Source organism: Microchirus variegatus (genome assembly GCF_963457635.1).
Source record: "Microchirus variegatus genome assembly, chromosome: 14".
Classification (NCBI taxonomy): Eukaryota; Metazoa; Chordata; class Actinopteri; order Pleuronectiformes; family Soleidae; genus Microchirus; species Microchirus variegatus.
The window spans coordinates 21612943-21636101 of record NC_139815.1 but is presented as its reverse complement, the minus strand read 5'-3'; the positions used below and the strand labels follow the sequence as shown (position 1 = coordinate 21636101).

General features: G+C 41.2%; 2 protein-coding genes across 2 annotated transcripts; both read left to right on the top strand.

The window, feature by feature from the left end:
* Positions 1-1387: 1387 nt before the first annotated feature.
* LOC310936528 (uncharacterized protein) lies at positions 1388-7781 on the top strand (the record flags this gene model as incomplete). Its single annotated transcript, XM_083900601.1, has 12 exons — positions 1388-1510; positions 1924-2102; positions 2785-2899; positions 2971-3568; positions 4074-4215; positions 4304-4447; positions 4668-4726; positions 5664-5854; positions 5934-6334; positions 6438-6537; positions 6687-6867; positions 6960-7781. The coding sequence occupies 12 exons, from the start codon at positions 1388-1390 to the stop codon at positions 7097-7099; spliced, it is 2373 nt and encodes a 790-aa protein (XP_083756727.1). The 3' UTR covers positions 7100-7781.
* An 11529-nt stretch (positions 7782-19310) lies between these two features.
* Positions 19311-22943, top strand: LOC310936619 (ZP domain-containing protein-like; the record flags this gene model as incomplete). Its single annotated transcript, XM_083900699.1, has 8 exons — positions 19311-19408; positions 19498-19641; positions 19858-19916; positions 21250-21440; positions 21520-21920; positions 22024-22123; positions 22269-22449; positions 22542-22943. 8 exons carry the CDS (start codon positions 19311-19313, stop codon positions 22679-22681), a joined length of 1314 nt encoding a protein of 437 aa, XP_083756825.1. The 3' UTR covers positions 22682-22943.
* Positions 22944-23159: the final 216 nt, after the last annotated feature.

Genomic DNA, 23159 nt, shown 5'->3' with positions numbered 1-23159 from the left:
AGTCACTTCACTGTCAAAGTGCGTCAGGGCAAATGAATCATTTCCTCAATTTCAAAAATTAATTAAAAGGGTGTGAATGTGAGATGTGTGAGAACAAGGCAATAAAAACGTGTGTACTCGGTTCTGACTTCCATTCATTAGGGCAGCGGCAGTCTATCTAAAGACTCAGCAAAGAAATTAGGTTTTTATTGCCTCATGTGGACCAGTGTTTGGTCCCCATGTGGACCACTGCTTCTGACAAGGTCAATGTATTTACGACAGAATGAGTTTCTTGATATTAAAATGTCAGTGAAACGCACACGAGGTTAGAGCTTGTATTGTCCAAGCTGTGAAAGTAATGTTGGGACATCGCTTGTCGATCAGGTCAAACAAGTTGTGACGATTGTTGTTTCCAGTAAATGACGGCTTTTGGAACTATTTCCGTGCACTGTCAGGCGACAATGGAACACACCTGCTCGTGGTTGCACTGCTCTAACTCTAAAGTCCATTTAAATCTAGATCTAAAGGCTTGGTGTCGCTTTGTTTGCATCTTCCACTGTTCTGTAGCTGCAATGTTGTTTAAAAAGGATAGTTTTTTAATGGTACTTGTATAAAGTCTGTGTATTACATTCAGGTGACTGTGTTCTACGCTCTTGTGTCCTTGTAGATGTTGGTCAGTGAACCTCAGACGTGCCTGTTAAGCCCAGCTTTGTTATGTGAAACTGCAAATCCCTGAAATTAAAACATTAAAAGACAAAAACAAAGGCACTGGTGGAGCATTGTGCAGATAACAATATTGAATGAATTCTGCCTGAACAAACTTGTGGTTGCTTTTGTATATAATGACTGAAACCACAATTTGAATGCAAGAGTAAGATTGCTCCCACTGGTAAAGTCCCTCCAGGCCACATCCAGTTATCATGAACAATGAAATGTGACATGACATTCCTGAGGCAATAAAAATAATTGTTATTCTTATGAGAGTATCTTAAGAGAGTTATTTTATTGTTAATAGCACTGGACTGATTCAATAGGTGGATAGAAAATATTGGATCAAAATGTGCAGCGATGTAAACTGAAAGCAGGAACCAAAAAAAGCAGTAGAATAATAAAGATTAAAATTAATTGTAAATATAAATGAATGTAGGTGGAACTGGTTGAAGGTTTTGATTTTCCAGTCAGATTTAATTATGAAACAATAGATTATAAAATGGATCTGGTTACCGATCAAAGACATTGGCGTCGGAGTCCAGTGTCATGTTTCGTTTCTATGAACTGGTTTTGCAGCTGAGACATAGTGAACATACCATTGACTGTTGGCACGATAAGCCCTAATATGTTCAGCAGATCCAGAATATAAAAGGTGGCTCAGACGAGAATCCAGGGACAGCGGAGACTTCTGGAAACCATGGCTTCCACAACGGTGCTTCTGCTTCAGCTGCTCCTGGTCTCACTGGCTGCAGCCTCACATTACCAAGGAGGATTGGAGACCTACACCTACAGAGGAAGAAATACTGATGGATCATTCAGGGTGAGAGATTTGACGATGCCATGAAATATTAGTATTATTATTAGATCATAGGTTGAAGTTTGATCGGCAAAAGTATTATTATTATTTCTAATCTTGTCAATTTCTTGACTATATTTTCTATTCATTTTGCAACTCTTTTTATGAATAAAAGTGTGCGTTTTAAAGGAAAACGCCAAAAAAATGTATGTAAGTGACCCCAAACTTTTGAACGGTAGTGTATTTTGTATTTTTTTTAGGTTTATATGAGATGCTTATCTCGCCAATGTGTCCATGGGCAAGACACTTAACCCCATGTTGCTCCTGATGGCTGCGTGACCTTTATAATATTATTTGACTAAGTGTGACTGGTTATAATACCACTGTTCAAGAATGATCATTTCCCACAAGATGCTGATGCCATCTTTTCGTCTCAGGTGGACATTCGCAGCAAATCAACGTTCAGATCGTGTGGCTATTCTGCCTTCTGGCGCTGTGGCGGTCAGGCCTGCCCCGCCGACACAGCGACAGGTACAATTGACCGCGGCAGCCGGTGGTGTGAAACTGAAAGACAGAGTACAATGAATGTCAGGAGTGACAGACCCTTTGTAAGAAGGTGAGGACTCTCTTTTAATACTTAAAAAATGCCACCATTTCTTTTTCCTTCAAAAGGAAGAACGCATTCGAGGTGGGAAATATGAAGAAGACACATTGCATAGGTTTTAGTTTCTGACAATCAACTCTCTCATGAGTTTATATGGTTATTATTGCTGGTGATGTTAATTAAAGTGTAAGTTCAGGGGACACAACCAGTGTAATAGAGAGTCATTTATCAGACACGATATCAGACATGTTAATGTGTTGCGGTGCAAATAACTGTGTTTTTTCTACTCCACATACCAGTGCAAATGCCTGTTGTTGGGTGAGCACACGCAATAGAGTTTATAGCTGGCATCTACTGACGTACGTGAATTTGGGGACAAGATCTGACACCAGGCAACCAAACAGATCACCAGACATTGCCACTGTACCTCATCTCCGGTAACCTTTTAAACCTTTTAATAAGACCAATTTAATGTGTGTGTGTGTGTGTGTGTGTGTGTGTGTGTGTGTGTGTGTGTACACTACCAGTCAAAAGTTTGGACACATCCATTTACTTGAATGAGGAAGTGTGTCCAAAACATTTGACTGGTATTGTATATGTATGAAAGTGTGTGTGTGAGAGAGATATTCGATCATCATTGTAAAATGATATTTAGAAAGCCTCTAATTAACCCATGCTATTGTGTCTGTTCAAGAGTCCCGCACAACTGTCCACGAACATACAAATTCATGACCTTTGATCCCGATGGTGACAGCGTTCGATGCCGACATACCGTATATAACCAAGCTCTGGGGTTCAGCTTGGACCAGGTCAGTTATTCATTCCATGGTTACTGTTTAATTTTTTGCTTCTCTCATCTAATAAGTTTTCTCATTCTTAGACATCCTGCACGTTGCAATACTCCAACAGTACCGGCACGAGTAGCTCCGTTTTTGCATTTGGGTTAGTGGTGGAAGATTTCCCTCAACGCCAAATCACTCTGACCTACACTGATGGAGCTACAATCTCCATACCTCCACTGAGTTCGAGGAGGGCAAAGAGGGCCTATCACCCATGGCTCATGACCAGAACCACACCTGCAAACACGACCACAACCAGAGCTACAACCACAACCACACCTGCAACCACGACCACAACCAGAGCTACAACCACAACCACACCTGCAACCACGACCACAACCACACCTGCAACCACAACCACACCTGCAACCACGACCACAACCAGAGCTACAACCACAACCACACCTGCAACCACGACCACAACCACACCTGCAACCACGACCACAACCACACCTGCAACCACAACCACACCTGCAACCACGACCACAACCACACCTGCAACCACAACCACACCTCCAACCACGACCACAACCAGACGTACTACCACAACCACACCCAGAAATCCAGCCACAGCCTCACTTCCACCCCTGGTCAACCCTGTGTCTCTAAGTAGACTTCCTCTGCAATTTTCTGTACTTGGTAAGACTTAATACACAACAATTTTCTTAATGAGCTAATCCACATTTAACGACACTTAAGATAAGATGAGATAAGATAGGAGCTGAAAAGTGGGGTAAGAGAAAATTGAGTCGTATTGATTGATTGTATTTGTGTTGTGGGCATAAAATATTATTCAAGCCAATCAGAGCTGTGCTCGTCATTGCTTTTAAAATCAGGGTCAGCTGTATCTGGTGTAGTGCTACTTGCCTATTGAAGGTCCTGTTTGCATAACAAGCAGAGTGTATGGGCATTGTGAACCAGTCAGTGTGGGTGCATCAACCACAGGCTGCAGCTGGACATCAGTGATCAACTGTACCATTTAAATAAGCATGAAAACTCTGCACTTTTGTCCTTAGACCAGGTTTTTGTTGATTGCAAGATTGACCTTTGTGACTTTGTTATAAATGTGTAAATGTTGTTTGACTTGAGTCCACACCTCACCTCACCCCCTCACTTGGAATTGATTTTTTTTTTTTTTTTGCAGTGGATTCTACTGCTCCTTCGTGTCAGGCGGGAGTCTACTTGCCAATGTTTGTGAACCCAACACCTGAAAATGAGGCACGTATCCAAGCAGAGGTCAACAAGGAAGTGGAGATCAAAGTCAAAGCACATGTCAGCCGGGGAAGGTTAGTGAGAACCAACATGATCAGTGACGATGAATCATCTCAGCATAGTTAGACAACTTTGTCACCTTCCATTTTTGCTTCCACGCAGGATACATAATATCTTTGTGAGTGGGCCGATGAACATCAGCAAACACACCACCACACAAAATGAGTTTGCCATTAAATGGACGCCTCTCGAAAACGACTTTGAAGAACATTTCCCAATCTGCTTTGTAGTTGAGTCATTGTACGGGTGAGTCATGGTTTTAATTTCTTAACAGAATCAGAATCTTTTTTTCTCAAAAACTCTGAATATTCCCATTACAGCTTTTCAGTTTAATAAAATAACATGGTATCAACCTCTGGGTTTGTTTTGCAAAGCACTGCATTTCTGAGCAACACAGTCAGAGTGAGGAGGGTGAGGAAAAGAGCCCCAGTATAATTCATATTCATTCTTTTCAAATGATTTTCAGGTCTCAGATCTTCCAGTCTGAGATGAGGTGTGTTCTGGTGGGCGTCGGTGTTGCTCAAGGTGAGTCAGCAGGATGGATGGACAGATAGATATGTGATTGTAAACTATAATGGAGGAAGGAAGGCTGCAGGGTCAAGTAGCTGATCCAACAGGAGCTGCCCACGTGCAAGTCTTGACCTCCAACTTTTCCCTGCATTTCCAACCATGACATTTCCACAGCATTGGAGTATGTCAGCTGGGATTGAGTGCAGCGGCGCGATGCAACAAGATAAACTGTAGAAGATGAATGAATGAACATATATTCGTTCAGAACAGATTTATCACGATTGTCCAGATTAGATTCCCGATTCGATTCTCAACCTGTTTTGCATTTCGTGGCATGGTTCCAGTACGATAATTAAATACTTAAAGGATTTTCCACCACCGAATGCCTGATGCTACAAACACGGCTATAGCGGTAGTTGTAACTTAAGCATTAAAGGTGAAGTAAGTAGTTTATAGTGCCATCTAGAGGAGAGGCTGAAATTTACAACGACGAACTGCTCCTCTGCTCACCCCCTCCCTTCCCTGAGCGCTACAGTATCCTCAGCCGGTCAAATGTCGTCCTCGTCGTCTTTCTCCGTGTCAGCAGATGAGGTTCGTGAGGCGAGGGAGAGGGCGAGCTATGAAGCAGACGAAGCGGAGAGAGTGGAGGCGGGACTTCCGCTACAAGTAAAGCGACGCTTGATTTGTTCTCTCGCGTTTGTCCTTACAGGCTCCCGTAGAAACATGGCGTCGTGGCAATGCAGCAGCGGCCCGCGACCGTGTTATTTTATGTGACTTTTTGAAACACTACGAAAATGAAACAAAGAATATTATACAGCGACTAGACAATGCAGGAGCACATAATATGTATAAAGAAGTGGATTTTGGGTTATATAAACCCATAAATACTACACAGTGTCCCTTTAATTACATTTTGAAGAAAAGTAAAATATTCAAATGTGTGTCATTGCAGTTAAATCTCATGTGATCTGCACTGAGACCACAATGACAGTGATGGTCGAGAAAGCCTCGTTCCCTCGACTCCACCAGGATCATCTGCGGCTCAGTGATCCCTCAAACACGGTCTGCAGCCTCCAGACACACTCCAACAGCACTCACGTCATCGGTATCTTCCCCCTCAATGCTTGTGGTACTCAGATTGAGGTAAAAAGACCCTCGCTTTTGTTTCATCCCACGCTGTCAGTTACTGCTGCTGCTAAACACATAATATTTTACATTACAGGAAGACAATGATTACCTCTTTTTCAAGAATGAAATCACCCCATTTGATGACATCAGAGACCTGATCACCAGGAAGAATCTGCTGGAAGTGCAGTTCTACTGCCAATACCCAAAACGAGGAAATGTGACTCAGGGCTTCTTAGCGCACAGGAGGAATGTCACAGTGTGGGACAAGGGCTTTGGCACATTCACCTATCAGTTTGAGTTCTACCCTAACAATCAATTCAATATCATGATTGATCCGATGTCATACCCACTAGAGTATGACTTAGGCAGCAGGATTTACATGCAGATCGAGGCCACCTCCTCTGTCAACAACACAGTGATGTTTGTGGAGTCCTGCAAAGCTTCACCATATGACAACCCAAACTACAGACAAACATACTCCCTCATTGACAACGGGTATGAAAAATAATATGTAATATGTAGTATGTAAAATTGGCCCCTGCAGAGACATCGTGTGCAGAAATAACTAAATACTTTGGTTTTTTTCTGGCTGGATTAGGTGCAAAGTGGACTCAACTGTAATAATCCATCCCTCAACTGATCCCACAGTATTCAAGTTCAGCGTGGAGGCCTTCAAATTTATCGGACTGCATGATCAGGTAAGCAGATTGTTGAATATATGTTGAATACTGCTGAATATATACAAATAAAATACCAAAAGAATTTAAAAGCAAACAAACAATCACACTCAACCTCGATGTTGCTGTACATGTTCTGAGGTAAAGACAGCGTGTCTTGCTGTGTTTAGGTGTACATCAGCTGTTCACTCATGATGTGTGAAGCAGGAAACTCCAACACAAGGTGCTATCGGGGGTGCGTGAGAACTGCCAGACGCCAAAAGAGAGATGCAGCCATCCAGAGTGCGAACCACTTTGTTTCCCAGGGGCCTCTGCGCCTCCGGAGGTCAGCAGAGAGCCGCGAAGCCACAGGTATGAAAGACAGAAAACACCTGCTCACTCGTCTGGTCAAAACTAGACTTTGGACAAGGTTTGATTTAAACTGTTTTTTCTCTTTTCTCCAGGGACCTGGACCTTGAATTTGAACATGGTGTTCATCGTTGGATGTCTTCTTGCAGCTGTTGGCATGGTCTGTGGAGTGGTCATGTACAAAGCCAAAGTGTCAAAGGTTAAATATCAACCTTTGCCAAGTGTTGAGCATTAATACAGCAACGTGTGCACATTTGGACCATTGCATTAATTCATAATCATCTCACCATATAAAGGCGTAAGCAAACAAGTGTATAAAGGAAAGTAGGTGGCATGGCTGCATGTGCCCAGCTGATCTGACAGGCGCTCTTTAGAAGTATTTGCTCAATATTAAATACTGCATCTTCAGGTGAAATTATATTGTGAATGTATTACTCAAGCATATCGACAAATAAACACATCAATGGGTATCAACACCCACAATAACATAAACCTTTTCTCTACATTTTTATTCTGCTTCGTTCACATCATTTTTCATACAGGGTACAGGATAAATGTCCATGTTTTCATTTGTTATGTGGAGTGCTTCATTTTTTTCATCAATTAAGAGGACTGTGTTTTGATACAATATTTTTTTTTTCATTTTGAGTAGAAAACATTATTTTGATTATTTTTGGGGAAACATCTTTTTTGTTGTTTCCACATTTAAGCAAATTGATATCACATTACAATATGTGGAAATGTCTACAGCTTCTTGATTTAAATTAAATGATGAAAACAATCAAATACAATCAGTAAAACAGACAGAAATGTATATAGCTGACAGAAAGAACTGCAGCTGCTGTATAATGTATGATGTATGATCATGTGTAATTTTTACAGTATGATGACAGTATGATTTAAAACAAGTAACCTGACTGATATGTGTCCGCCTATTCATTCAGCTCTTTGTTTGTGCAAACAATGGTTTCTGATCAATGGAGGATAGCTCTCTGGGTCCCCCTACAGTTGGTAAACGGTACTGTCTTGATGAAATGAGCATTTGTTGACAAGACAACAATTGCAGTGAACTCTGAAGCAGTACTTCTAATGTACAAACAACCATGTCTTCAGGGAGCCTATGGTATAGAAACATCCTGGACAGTTCGAGAAGATAAACAAATTACATGAATCTAATGTACGATGTTAAATAATAGGCTGCGACAAACCCAGTGATCCAGATGGATCCTGGCATTTAAAAACATTTTACTTTCTATTCTTTGTAATTGTGTATTGTATGTTTTGGGTAACATCTACTGCACGTCTGTCCGTCCAGGCAGTGGATCCCTCACCTGTGGTTCTCCCTAAGGTTTCTACCCTTTTTCCCTGTTATAAGGGTTTTTTCCCTGGTAGTTTTTCCTTACCCTGGTCGAAGGTCTAAGGACAGAGGATGTTACCAACCCTGTGAAGTCCCGTGAGACAAACTGTGTTTTGTAAACTGTGGACTATACAAAAAAAATGTGATTGATTGATGAAAATAGCTAAACAAGACACAAGATGTGTCCAGCAACCACATGAAGACAGGGGCAGCATATTAAAGGTACAATGTGTAGTATTTATGGGTTTATAAAACCCAAAATCCACTTTTTTATACATATGATGTGCTCCTGCATTGTCTAGTCGCTGTATAATAGTTTTTGTTTCATTTTCGTAGTGTTTCAAAAAGTCATGTAAAATAACATGACCGCGGTTGCATAGCCACTGTTAGCAGCGAGACGCCATGTTTCTACCGGAGCCTGTAAGGACAAACGCGAGAGAACAAAACAAGCGTCTCTTTACTTGTAGCGGAAGTCCCGCCTCCTCTCTCTCCGCTTCGTCTGCTACGGCCGCGGTAGCTCGCCCTCTCCCTCGCCTCACGAACCTCATCTGCTGACACGGAGAAAGACGACGAGGACGACATTTGACCAGCTGAGGATACCGTAGCGCTCAGGGAAGGGAGGGGGTGAGCAGAGCAGCAGGTCTTTGTTGTAAATTTCAGCCTCTCCTCTAGATGGCACTATAAACTACTTATTTCCCCTTTAAGTCAAGTATTTATTAACCTGCAGTTAAATTCTGAGCGACACAAACATCAATAATGTTAGCAAACCTCAAATGACTGCTGTCTGCTGCTACGAGCCATAAACAGCTAACATGTATGTATGTATGTTTATGTATGTATGTAACAGTGAGCTTCGCTTTGAGCGCCGCCACCAGAGAGACACAAAGATATCTCCTCCTCTCTTTGCTCAGTTTACGTATGATGCAAGCACGTTTGCACATAAACCCTCATTAAAAATGCATTGGAGGGTATGTTTTTCGGAAAAAAAAGGGAGTCAAAGGGCGAATTTCGGACGATTCTCCACGTCAATGAAATTAGCCAAAAAGAGGCAGGACCTTGAATCATGACTTGAATCTTGTGCCTCTGCCCGTGTCCAATATTCACTCTTGTCAAACCTCTTATACTGTCACTCTCCCACTTCCTTAAGCAAGACTTTATGTGGCACCACCCTTGTAGAATAAATGAGAAATAAATAAATACAAAATCTTTCTATAAAATGGATGAATGAATGAGAAAAGTTAGAATTCTGTGGTAAAAAAAAAAGTCTAAAGTGTGATGGCTCTCTTGTTGCGAGAATTCACAGTAGGCGTTTGAGCTACATACAGACATTAGGAAGGTGAGAACCACAGGGAGACTCACAACACATGCACATGATACATGGCCCACAATAACTTTAATGTCACAATTCAGTGATTCATTGATACTCTTACATACTGTTACGTGCCAAGGTGCTGAGTGAGGCATCCTGTTTCTTGGTGTGCTTTGTGGGTCTGCCCATGTCTGCTTATTCGACAGGTGCCTCAACTCATCAATCAAGTGGAAGGCCATAAAGCTGAGGATAATCTGGGATGTCACTCTCTCTCTCAACCCGTGGTGTCAGCCTGTGAGCCACTGAGCGTGTGTGTGTTCTTTGTGCAGCTTGGAAAGCTGTGTGTTGCTGTCTCAGCGTGTTTTGACCATTCGACTTGGTACGTGGGATACTTTCTCCAGTGGAGAAAGGGTGATCGTTTTACTTTAGTGGTTTATGTCTGGTTGTTCTAGCTCTTTAAGTTAACACAGTGGTTCTCTCTGTCTTGTAGGCCCAACAGCTACTTTTGGACACAATTGTATTCTGTTAGCTGCACAAACAAAAACTAGTACAGTAACCATTGAAGTTACTGGGCTAAGACTGAGAGGTGGACATGAGGGATATTTCAATGGTCCTCTGCCACAGCGACAAAACATCTAAACATTTTGACTTGCAGTGCTTACACAATGCCAAAGGGACAATGGATTTTGGGGGCGATGACCATTTATATGAGAAAGGAATTTAGTTTTGACACATGAGTGAACTGTTTTTGGAGAGATATGAGCTTTTGCAGGTGAACCATGGTGTTGTGCTGAACCATCCAGGTTATTTTGTCAAAAGCACCAAGAGTGTGGAGATCATCCGGTCTGGTTCGAGAAATGAGCCAAACCAATTGAGAAGGATCTCTTGCATTTTGGTGACACCGACTATTTATATGGGAAAATAATTTAGTTTTGAAGCATGAGTGAACAGTTTTGGGAGAGATATGAGCTTTTGCAAGTGAACTATGGTGTTGTGCTGAACTGTAAGACTGTTGTGCCAAACGATCTTAGAGTTTTGAGAACGTAATTTCGGTTTCAAGAAATGAGCCGAACCAATGGAGAAAAACTGTAAAGCATTGGAGGTCATTTTAGCCGAGCAGCCTTTAATTTTCTGCACTTTATTTTATACCTTTTCCCCTCTACAATCAACGTTTTAGTCAAAGTATGCTGTTCTTATTAACGATGTCTGCAATGACCCATTGTCTCAGTTTTTCAGAGAGAAATGCATGTACAACATGTGCTGGCTTCAACCTTAAATAAGGGTCACCTGATTGACGCTTGTTTTTTCACAGAATTAATTTCCTCACTAATTGAACTCCACACTTATTATTTTGAACACGGTCCTTTCAATTAAATATTCAACTGCACAGACTCAGGAGCATGCATACCTTGAATGTTGGGTCTATTGGTTTTCTATGACTCTACTACACCTACTGGTAAATTATTTGCCGTGTTGTGATATCATTTCTACCAAAACAGTGATTGATCTGGTTAGACATGTGGGACTGCTTTTATTTTGAAAACAACTGTATACTCAGAAATAGATTCAAAAACAACATTAGTACAACATTCCATTTAGTCAATTACTAAAATAATCAGCATATAAAGATTATGACACAAAACATAATATGCACATCAATTCATTTCAAACGTGTTCAATACAAACTTTAATTTTTTTAATGCCGATTATACCGTGACTTACAGCTCGGTTTCTTTGAACCATGTTTTACTTTACATTGCACCTGTCACCACCTCGTTAAATTGTTTTTTAAGGTTGTTTATAGGAGGCACTACTGGAAAATGTACAACAGGAAACATTTAGAAAAAGATTTATTAGACTTACTGTAAGTCTCTGTCTATTCCTGCTATAAATCATTCCATTGGGTGTGACACCTGCAGAAATACTGACATTGCAACGTGTTGATGTGCGTGTGTTCACATCACAGCTTCCATGCAACAATCTCACGTGTCATTGTCACGGACCAGATATGTTTGTGTTCATGACATAAGTGGCAGAGTGTTTGAAGCAATCTCTTTTTGGAACTGGGAAACTTAAATGTCACAAAAAGTAATTGGGGGGAAATCCTATTGATATAGGTGAAAGCAAAAAAAGGGTGGAAAAATTGTCCTCAAACTTTTTATTACTATAATATAGTAATAAAAAAAAATTCCGATAATGTGGTTTCCTGACATCACTGCTACAGACTTTAAAGCGCACCACTTGTACAACCTCTCACTCTCTCTTGCACACACACACAACACAAACAACTGTGAGTTTGACTGCACCTTTGTGTGTCTGCAGGTGTACATCACGTGTTCCGTCATCCTGTGTGAGGCCAATATCCCTGGGACCAGGTGCTCTCAGGGATGCATCGGGTCGGACGGCCATCGCAGCAAAAGAGAAGCTGTGCCTCAGACTAGCAGTCACTCAATTTCCCAAGGACCTTTGCACTTGGTCAAAACTTCTCAAAGCCAAAGTGAGTTTGAGATTATAGTTAAAATGCAATAGCTAAAATACAATGTGTTTTTTTAATTATAATCTTTTCTTCTCCAGCATCTGGCCTGAGCCTGAATCTGGGTGCAAACGTGGTCTTCATTGTTGGCTCCCTCCTGGTTTGCGCAGTAGTGATCTACAGATCGAGGAGGTCCAAAGCTAAATACCAACCCCTTCCCACCTCTGAATTAGACTGAAGACAAGCCTTCAGTTTTATACGGGCCTATGTTGGTGTTAATCATTTGACGCTATATGAAATAAGCTATGTGTTCGTTCTCTAAGTCAAATGTGTGTCACTTTGTCATTGTGTTGTTTAGCTGCTTTGAAAAAAGTGTAGTCGTGTATCTGCTGAATCTACAGACTCTTTGATTAACAGTTATTAACTACATTAAAATTATTTCTTCAGCGGTTTGTAAATATTTTCAATGCATCCTTGTTCAGGGTGATGCTGACTTATTATAGAACATTTCAAGTCATTTCAAAATACTTTTTTTTTTTTTTTTTGAATAAATTCACTTCACTGTCAAAGTGCATCAGGGCAAATGGATCATTTCCTCATTTTAAAAAATGCATTACAATTATACCTTAAGTGGTTTGTAAATATTTTCAATTGATCCTTGTTCAGGTTGATGCTGACTATTATTATAGAACAATTCAAGTCATTTCAAGATGCATTTAGTTTTTTTTTGTAATAAAGTCACCTCACTGTCAAAGTGCATCAGGGCAAATGGATCATTTCCTCAATTTCAAAAATTCATTAAAATTATTCCTTTTTTTAAACCAAGGGTTGGTGAACAGTTTTGAGGCATTGCAAACAATGGCCTAAACATTAATGCTTCATATATATTTCCTCAGGCACATCATATCAATAGTTTGATTCCAAAAAGCCAACAGGTGTTTGAAAACGATATGTTAAAGATTCTTATTAGTGCCTATAAGGCAGACTCAGGGATTAGAATAACCCCAAGACTGTATTAGGGACTTCAGGGGGTCAAACCAAAAAGTATCACCTACATTAAACAAAAATGGGAAAGTGATACCAATAGTCATATTTTGGAGGAAACATGGATGAAATATTTTGAAACTCAATGGAAAATAGCAAGTTCGACCTCCTGGAGAGTGTTTGAATGGAAGAGTCTCATCAGATACTTTATTACTCCTGCAGGAGGTAAACCATTATCACTTGTTCTGGGCCTGTCCAAATGTAAATGCTTTCTGGCGTAAGACCCATGTGGAATTGGTGACAATATTTGGGATAAACTTCTTTTCGGGCTCTTGTACTCTACATAATATGGAATGAGTGTAGCTGCTAAAAAGGCTATAACAAGGATATAGTATGACATCAGCCACAAAATGTTTGTAATGGAAAGAATCACTTTCTCTGAGGCTACTTTTTTTTCTTCTTTTTTTTTTAAATTAAGACACTTTACTATCAAAGTGCGTCGGGGCAAATGGATCATTTCCTCAAGTTCAAAAATTAATTCAATTTCAATAGGGTTCTTGCACAGTTGTGCTCGAACCCTAATTAAAAAAAGATGTGAGTGTGAGATGTGTGAGAACAAGACACGTGTACTCATGTTCTGACTTCCATTCATTAGGGCAGCGGCAGCCTATCTAAAGACTCGGCAAAGAAATTAGATTTTTATTGCCTCATGTGGACCAGTGTTTGGTCCCCATGTGGACCACTGCTTCTGACAAGGTCAATGTATTTACGACAGAATGAGTTTCTTGATATTAAAATGTCAGTGAAACACACACGAGGTTAGAGCTTGTATTGTCCAAGCTGTAAAAGTAATGTTGGGACATCGCTTGTCGATCAGGTCAAACAAGTTGTGACGATTGTTGTTTCCAGTAAATGACGGCTTTTGGAAGTATTTCCGTTTACTGCCAGTCGACAATGGAACACACCTGCTCGTGGTTGCACTGCTCTAACTCTAAAGTCCATTTAAATCTAGATCTAAAGGCTTGGTGTCGCTTTGTTTGCGTCTTCCACTGTTCTGTAGCTGCAATGTTGTTTAAAAAGGATAGTTTTTTAATGGTACTTGTATAAAGTCTGTGTATTACATTCAGGTGACTGTGTTCTACGCTCTTGTGTCCTTGTAGATGTTGGTCAGTGAACCTCAGACGTGCCTGTTAAGCCCAGCTTTGTTATGTGAAACTGCAAATCCCTGAAATTAAAACATTAAAAGACAAAAACAAAGGCACTGGTGGAGCATTGTGCAGATAACAATATTGAATGAATTCTGCCTGAACAAACTTGGTTGCTTTTGTATATAATGACTGAAACCACAATTTGAATGCAAGAGTAAGATTGCTCCCACTGGTAAAGTCCCTCCAGGCCACATCCAGTTATCATGAACAATGAAATGTGACATGACATTCCTGAGGCAATAAAAATAATTGTTATTCTTATGAGAGTATCTTAAGAGAGTTATTTTATTGTTAATAGCACTGGAATGATTCAATAGGTGGATAGAAAATATTGGATCAAAATGTGCAGTGATGTAAACTGAAAGCAGGAACCAAAAAAAGCAGTAGAATAATAAAGATTAATATATAAATGAATGTAGGTGGAACTGGTTGAAGGTTTTGATTTTCCAGTCAGATTTTATTATGAAACAATAGATTATATAATGGAGCTGGTTACCGATCAAAGACATGTGCCTGTGTCCAGTGTCATGTTTCGTTTCTATGAACTGGTTTTGCAGCTGAGACATAGTGAACATACCATTGACTGTTGGCACGATAAGCCCTAATATGTTCAGCAGATCCAGAATATAAAAGGTGGCTCAGAGGAGAACCCAGGGACAGCGGAGACTTCTGGAAACCATGGCTTCCACAACGGTGCTTCTGCTTCAGCTGCTCCTGGTCTCACTGGCTGCAGCCTCACATTACCAAGGAGGATTGGAGACCTACACCTACAGAGGAAGAAATCCTGATGGATCATTCAGGGTGAGAGATTTGATGATGCCATGAAATATTAGTGTTATTATTAGATCATAAGTTGAAGTTTGATAGACAAAATTATTATTATTATTTCTAATCTTGTCAATTTCTTGACTATATTTTCTTATAGTCTTTTTATATTTTTCATTTTGCAACTCTTTTTATGAATAAAAGTGTGCGTTTTAATGGAAAACGCCAAAAAATTGTATGTAAGTGACCTCAAACTTTTGAACGGTAGTGTATTTTGTATTTTTTTTAGGTTTATATGAGATGCTTATCTCGCCAATGTGTCCATGGGCAAGACACTTAACCCCACGTTGCTCCTGATGGCTGCGTATGAAAGATGAATGATAGAAAATGCACTGCACATAGACACAGGGTGTGAATGACTAGAAAAGCTATGTGAATACAGACCATTTACCATCAAGTATATGAGTTACTTTGTGTTTGAAATCCTGACATTAAGCAGTAGACCAGAAGTTCCTTAAATGCAAGTACAACAATATACCACAACACAGGGTGGAATGAAAAGGGTAAAAAGATAAGTTTTAAGTTTTAAAAGTATTTCACAAACTGGCTTCCCTGATATCTAAGGGTATAAGTGCTAAGTTGTGTTTTACAGATATAACTTTGGTTAGTTTCATCAGCGACAGAGAGAGAGAGAGGGAGGAAACTGCACAATGTTTTTGATTCTGATGATAATGAAACAGTCGTGCGACAACAGAGACAAAAGCAGATTGACACAAGATGACTGATAAACATTTTTATTAAAAAAAAAAAAAAAAAAAAAAAAAGCATCAGAAAGTGAAAGTTTTCTCTGAGGTCTGCTTACAGAAGGAGACACCACATATTTATTCCCTCCATTTTATCTTTATGCATTCACTGACCTATCTTAACATATCTTAATCCTTTAAGGTACTACTCAACCATTTGGTTGACCACACTTTCAGTCACTATATCTCATTGAAAAATGCATCAAGCTGAACTCACTTCTGAATGTTGTACTTTATTTTATGAATTAAACAAACCAGGTTTATTATGAACAGACGTCTCAACCGTTTGGTAGAGGCCTGTATCTGTAAAACTGTAGGGTCTAATAAAAAAATAAAATAAATAAATATTGATTATCGTCATCGTTTCAATAAGTAAATAAAAAAAAAATGCAAAGAAATAATTTTTCCTTTGCTTTTTTCTTGGTGCGTACCCTAAAGGGTTAAATGATGCTTTTTTATTTAACCCATAAGCTTGTTTGTTCTGACGTTTATAATATTATTTGACTAAGTGTGACTGGTTATAATACCACTGTTCAAGAATGATCATTTCCCACAAGATGCTGATGCCATCTTTTCTTCTCAGGTGGACATTCGCAGCAAATCAACGTTCAGATTGTGTGGCTATTCTACCTACTGGCGCTGTGGCGGTCAGGCCTGCCCCGCCCACACAGCGACAGGTACAATTGACCGCGACAGCCGGTGGTGTGAAACTGAAAGACAGAGTACAATGAATGTCAGGAGTGACAGACCCTTTGTAAGAAGGTGAGGACTCTCTTTTAATACTTAAAAAATGCCACCATTTCTTTTTCCTTCAAAAGGAAGAACGCATTCGAGGTGGGAAATATGAAGAAGACACATTGCATAGGTTTTAGTTTCTGACAATCAACTCTCTCATGAGTTTATATGGTTATTATTGCTGGTGATGTTAATTAAAGTGTAAGTTCAGGGGACACAACCAGTGTAATAGAGAGTTATTTATTTATCAGCCTTTGAAACTGTTACATATCAGACATGTTAATGTGTTGCGGTGCAAATAACTGTGTTTTTTCTACTCCACATACCAGTGCAAATGCCTGTTGTTGGGTGAGCACACGCAATAGAGTTTATAGCTGGCATCTAATGACGTACGTGAATTTGGGGACAAGATCTGACACCAGGCAACCAAACAGATCACCAGACATTGCCACTGTACCTCATCTCCGGTAACCTTTTAAACCTTTTAATAAGACCAACTTAATGTGTGTGTGTGTGTGTGTGTGTGTACACTACCAGTCAAAAGTTTGGACACATCCATTTACTTGAATGAGGAAGTGTGTCCAAAACATTTGACTGGTATTGTATATGTATGAAAGTGTGTGTGAGAGAGAGATATTCGATCATCATTGTAGAATGATATTTAGAAAGCCTCTAATTAACCCATGCTAATGTGTCTGTTCAAGAGTCCCGCACAACTGTCCACGAACATACAAATTCATGACCTTTGATCCCGATGGTGACAGCGTTCGATGCCGACATACCGTATATAACCAAGCTCTGGGGTTCAGCTTAGACCAGGTCAGTTATTCATTCCATGGTAACTGTTTAATTTTTTGCTTCTCTCATCTAATAAGTTTTCTCATTCTTAGACATCCTGCACGTTGCAATACTCCAACAGTACCGGCACGAGTAGCTCCGTTTTTGCATTTGGGTTAGTGGTGGAAGATTTCCCTCAACGCCAAATCACTCTGACCTACACTGATGGAGCTACAATCTCCATACCTCCACTGAGTTCGAGGAGGGCAAAGAGGGCCTATTACCCATGGCTCATGACCACAACCACACCTCCAACCACCACATCTGTTGGTTGGAACCCTCACCCTTACCCTTACCCTTACCATTACCCTTACCCTTACCGTCAAACCACAACCACACCTCCAACCACCACAACCACACCTCCAACCACCACAACCACACCTCCAACTACCACAACCACACCTCCAACCACCACAACCACCCCTCCAACCACCACGACCACACCTCCAACTACCACGACCACACCTCCAACCACCACGACCACCCCTCCAACCACCACGACCACACCTCCAACCACCACAACCACACCTCCAACCACCACGACCACACCTCCAACCACCACGACCACACCTCCAACTACCACAACCACACCTCCAACCACCACAACCACACCTCCAACTACCACAACCACACCTCCAACTACCACAACCACACCTCCAACCACCACAACCACACCTCCAACCACCACAACCACACCTCCAACCACCACAACCACACCTCCAACCACCACAACCACACCTCCAACCACCACAACCACACCTCCAACCACCACGACCACCCCTCCAACCACCACGACCACACCTCCAACCACCACGACCACACCTCCAACCACCACAACCACACCTCCAACCACCACAACCACACCTCCAACCACCACAACCACACCTCCAACCACCACGACCACCCCTCCAACCACCACGACCACACCTCCAACCACCACGACCACACCTCCAACCACCACGACCACACCTCCAACCACCACGACCACACCTCCAACCACCACAACCACACCTCCAACTACCACAACCACACCTCCAACCACCACAACCACACCTCCAACTACCACAACCACACCTCCAACCACCACAACCACACCTCCAACCACCACAACCACACCTCCAACCACCACAACCACACCTCCAACTACCACGACCACACCTCCAACTACCACGACCACACCTCCAACCACAACCACACCTCCAACCACCACGACCACACCTCCAACCACCACGACCACGCCTCCAACCACCACGACCACACCTCCAACCACCACAACCACACCTCCAACCACCACAACCACACCTCCAACCACAACCACACCTCCAACCACCACAACCACACCTCCAACAACCACAACCACGCCTCCAACCACCACAACCACACCTCCAACAACCACAACCACGACCACAACCAGACGTACTACCACAACCACACCCAGAAATCCAGCCACAGCCTCACTTCCACCCCTGGTCAACCCTGTGTCTCTAAGTAGACTTCCTCTGCAATTTTCTGTACTTGGTAAGACTTAATACACAACAATTTTCTTAATGAGCTAATCCACATTTAACGACACTTAAGATAAGATGAGATAAGATAGGAGCTGAAAAGTGGGGTAAGAGAAAATTGAGTCGTATTGATTGATTGTATTTGTGTTGTGGGCATAAAATATTATTCAAGCCAATCAGAGCTGTGCTCGTCATTGCTTTTAAAATCAGGGTCAGCTGTATCTGGTGTAGTGCTACTTGCCGATTGAGGTCCTGTTTGCATAACAAGCAGAGTGTATGGGCATTGTGAACCAGTCAGTGTGGGTGCATCAACCACAGGCTGCAGCTGGACATCAGTGATCAACTGTACCATTTAAATAAGCATGAAAACGCTTCCACACCTCACCTCACCCCCTCACTTGGAATTGATTTTTTTTTTTTTTGCAGTGGATTCTACTGCTCCTTCGTGTCAGGCGGGAGTCTACTTGCCAATGTTTGTGAATCCGACACCTGAAAATGAGGCACGTATCCAAGCAGAGGTCAACAAGGAAGTGGAGATCAAAGTCAAAGCACATGTCAGCCGGGGAAGGTTAGTGAGAAACAACATGATCAGTGATGATGAATCATTTCAGCATAGTTAGACAACTTTGTCAACCTTCCATTTTTGCTTCCACGCAGGATACATAATATCTTTGTGAGTGGGCCGATGAACATCAGCAAACACACCACCACACAAAATGAGTTTGCCATTAAATGGACGCCTCTCCAAAACGACTTTGAAGAACATTTCCCAATCTGCTTTGTAGTTGAGTCATTGTACGGGTGAGTCTTGGTTTTAATTTCTTAACAGAATCAGAATCTTTTTTTCTCAAAAACTCTGAATATTCCCACAACAGCTTTTCAGTTTAATAAAATAACATGGTATCAACCTCTGGGTTTTGCAAAGCACTGCATTTCTGAGCAACACAGTCAGAGTGAGGAGGGTGAGGAAAAGAGCCCCAGTATAATTCATATTCATTCTTTTCAAATGATTTTCAGGTCTCAGATCTTCCAGTCTGAGATGAGGTGTGTTCTGGTGGGCGTCGGTGTTGCTCAAGGTGAGTCAGCAGGATGGATGGACAGATAGATATGTGATTGTAAACTATAATGGAGGAAGGAAGGCTGCAGGGTCAAGTAGCTGATCCAACAGGAGCTGCCCACGTGCAAGTCTTGACCTCCAACTTTTCCCTGCATTTCCAACCATGACATTTCCACAGCACTGGAGTATGTCAGCTGGGATTGAGTGCAGCGGCGCGATGCAACAAGATAAACTGTAGAAGATGAATGAATGAACTAGGGCTGTCAAAAGATTAGCATTTTTAATCAGATTAATCACAGGGTAGCTGTGGATTAGTCACGATTAATCACGATTAATTACCATTCGTAAATATGCCAGAAAAATGTAAATGTTCTCATTATATTGTTGTAGGAACGGCGAGATAAATAAAGTATGTGAAAATATAAATGTAAAGAACAATAAAATACTGTAAATAACTTGTAAAAACCTATACAATCTTAGTAAAAAATAAACAAAACATTGTAAAGAACCCACATTATAAGACAATATAAATAAATAGAAAAAATAAATACTAAATAAATTTTTCTTTTTTTTTTAAACTTTAAAAAAAATTATACATTGCACTGTAAATAACTCACATTATAAACAAAATATAAAGTATAGAAGTTAAATAGTTTTCTTGTGGGAACTAAACCCACAGCAGGAAATTCGTCATCAGCACCTTTGAAGCACTGCTTCTACTAGTTAGCATTAGCGCCAGCAGCGCCACTTAACACTGTGTGCCTTTTTTTTTTCTTCATCCTTTTTTTCTTCTTCTTCTAACTACCTGATTGAAAACTCCTCTTCATTTTCCTTCAACTTCGTTTACAACTTGCAGAACGACAATTTCACACAGGTTAATGCGAGTGACGTGGGGCCCCGTTAGGGAGGTTTCCTACTGAGATGTCATTGCAAATCCACCATTGTTGTTTAAGGGGGACGGGGATGCAGCTGGTCACTGATGCATTTAGGCTCTGAGTGTCGGGTGTCCCCCTATCGGCTCGGGGCCCCAAGCAGTTGCCTGTCTTGCCTGTTCATAAACTGCACGTCTACCCGTAGCGTTAATTCCACAAATTAATCATCCTGCGTTAACACGTTAATTTTGACAGCCCTAGAATGAACATATATTCATTCAAAAAAGATTTATCACGATTGTCCAGATTCGATTCTCAACCTGTTTTGCATTTCGTGGCGTGGTTCCAGTACGATAATTAAATGCTTAAAGGATTTTCCACCACCGAATGCCTGATGCTACAAACACGCCTATAGCGGTAGTTATAACTTAAGCATGAATTCAATTTTGAAGTAAAATATTCAAATGTGTGTCATTGCAGTTAAATCTCATGTATTCTGCACTGAGACCACAATGACAGTGATGGTCGAGAAAGCCTCGTTCCCTCGACTCCACCAGGATCATCTGCGGCTCAGTGATCCCTCAAACACGGTCTGCAGCCTCCAGACACACTCCAACAGCACTCACGTCATCGGTATCTTCCCCCTCAATGCTTGTGGTACTCAGATTGAGGTAAAGAGACCCTCGCTTTTGTTTCATCCCACGCTGTCAGTTACTGCTGCTGCTAAACACATAATATTTTACATTACAGGAAGACAATGATAACCTTTATTTCAAGAATGAAATCACCCCATTTGATGACATCAGAGACCTGATCACCAGGAAGAATCTGCTGGAAGTGCAGTTCTACTGCCAATACCCAAAACGAGGAAATGTGACTCAGGGCTTCTTAGCGCACAGGAGGAATGTCACAGTGTGGGACAAGGGCTTTGGCACATTCACCTATCAGTTTGAGTTCTACCCTAACAATCAATTCAATATCATGATTGATCCGATTTCATACCCACTAGAGTATGACTTAGGCAGCAGGATTTACATGCAGATCGAGGCCACCTCCACTGTCAACAACACAGTGATGTTTGTGGAGTCCTGCAAAGCTTCACCATATGACAACCCAAACTACAGACAAACATACTCCCTCATTGAAAACGGGTATGAAAAATAATATGTAATATGTAGTATGTAAAATTGGCCCCTGCAGAGACATCGTGTGCAGAAATAACTAAATACTTTGTTTTTTTTCTGGCTGGATTAGGTGCAAAGTGGACTCAACTGTAATAGTCCATCCCTCAACTGATCCCAAAGTATTCAAGTTCAGCGTGGAGGCCTTCAAATTTATCGGACTGCATGATCAGGTAAGCAGATTATTGAATATATGTTGGCGTATGCTGAATATATACAAATAAAATACCAAAAGAATTTAAAAGCAAACAATCACACTCAACCTCGATGTTGCTGTACATGTTCTGAGGTAAAGACAGCGTGTCTTGCTGTGTTTAGGTGTACATCAGCTGTTCACTCATGATGTGTGAAGCAGGAAACTCCAACACAAGGTGCTATCGGGGGTGCGTGAGAACTGCCAGACGCCAAAAGAGAGATGCAGCCATCCAGAGTGCGAACCACTTTGTTTCCCAGGGGCCTCTGCGCCTCCGGAGGTCAGCAGAGAGCCGCGAAGCCACAGGTATGAAAGACAGAAAACACCTGCTCACTCGTCTGGTCAAAACTAGACTTTGGACAAGGTTTGATTTAAGCTGTTATTTCTCTTTTCTCCAGGGACCTGGACCTTGAATTTGAACATGGTGTTCATCGTTGGATGTCTTCTTGCAGCTGTTGGCATGGTCTGTGGAGTGGTCATGTACAAAGCCAAAGTGTCAAAGGTTAAATATCAACCTTTGCCAAATTTTGAGCATTAATTCAATGAATTCCAGCTTTTATAGTTGCTGTTCCACAGTGAACTCGCTGTGTTTCCACCGCCGAATTATCGGTGCATCCCTAAATATAACATCTTTGTTGACAAGAACGATGTAACCGTAAACATGACGCACTTGATAGTGTGACTTGGGTGTCGATTGGCACCTGGACATGTATATAGCTGACAGAAAGAACTGCAGCTGCTGTATAATGTATGATGTATGATCTTGTGTATTTTTACAGTATGATGACAGTATGATTTAAAACAAGTAACCTGACTGATATGTGTCCGCCTATTCATTCAGCTCTTTGTTTGTGCAAACAATGGTTTCTGATCAATGGAGGATAGCTCTCTGGGTCCCCCTACAGTTGGTAAACGGTACTGTCTGAGTGAAATGAGCATTTATTGACAAGTCAACAATTGCAGTGAACTCTGAAGCAGTACTTCTAAAAATCTAAATGTCTTCAGACCAGGTAAGG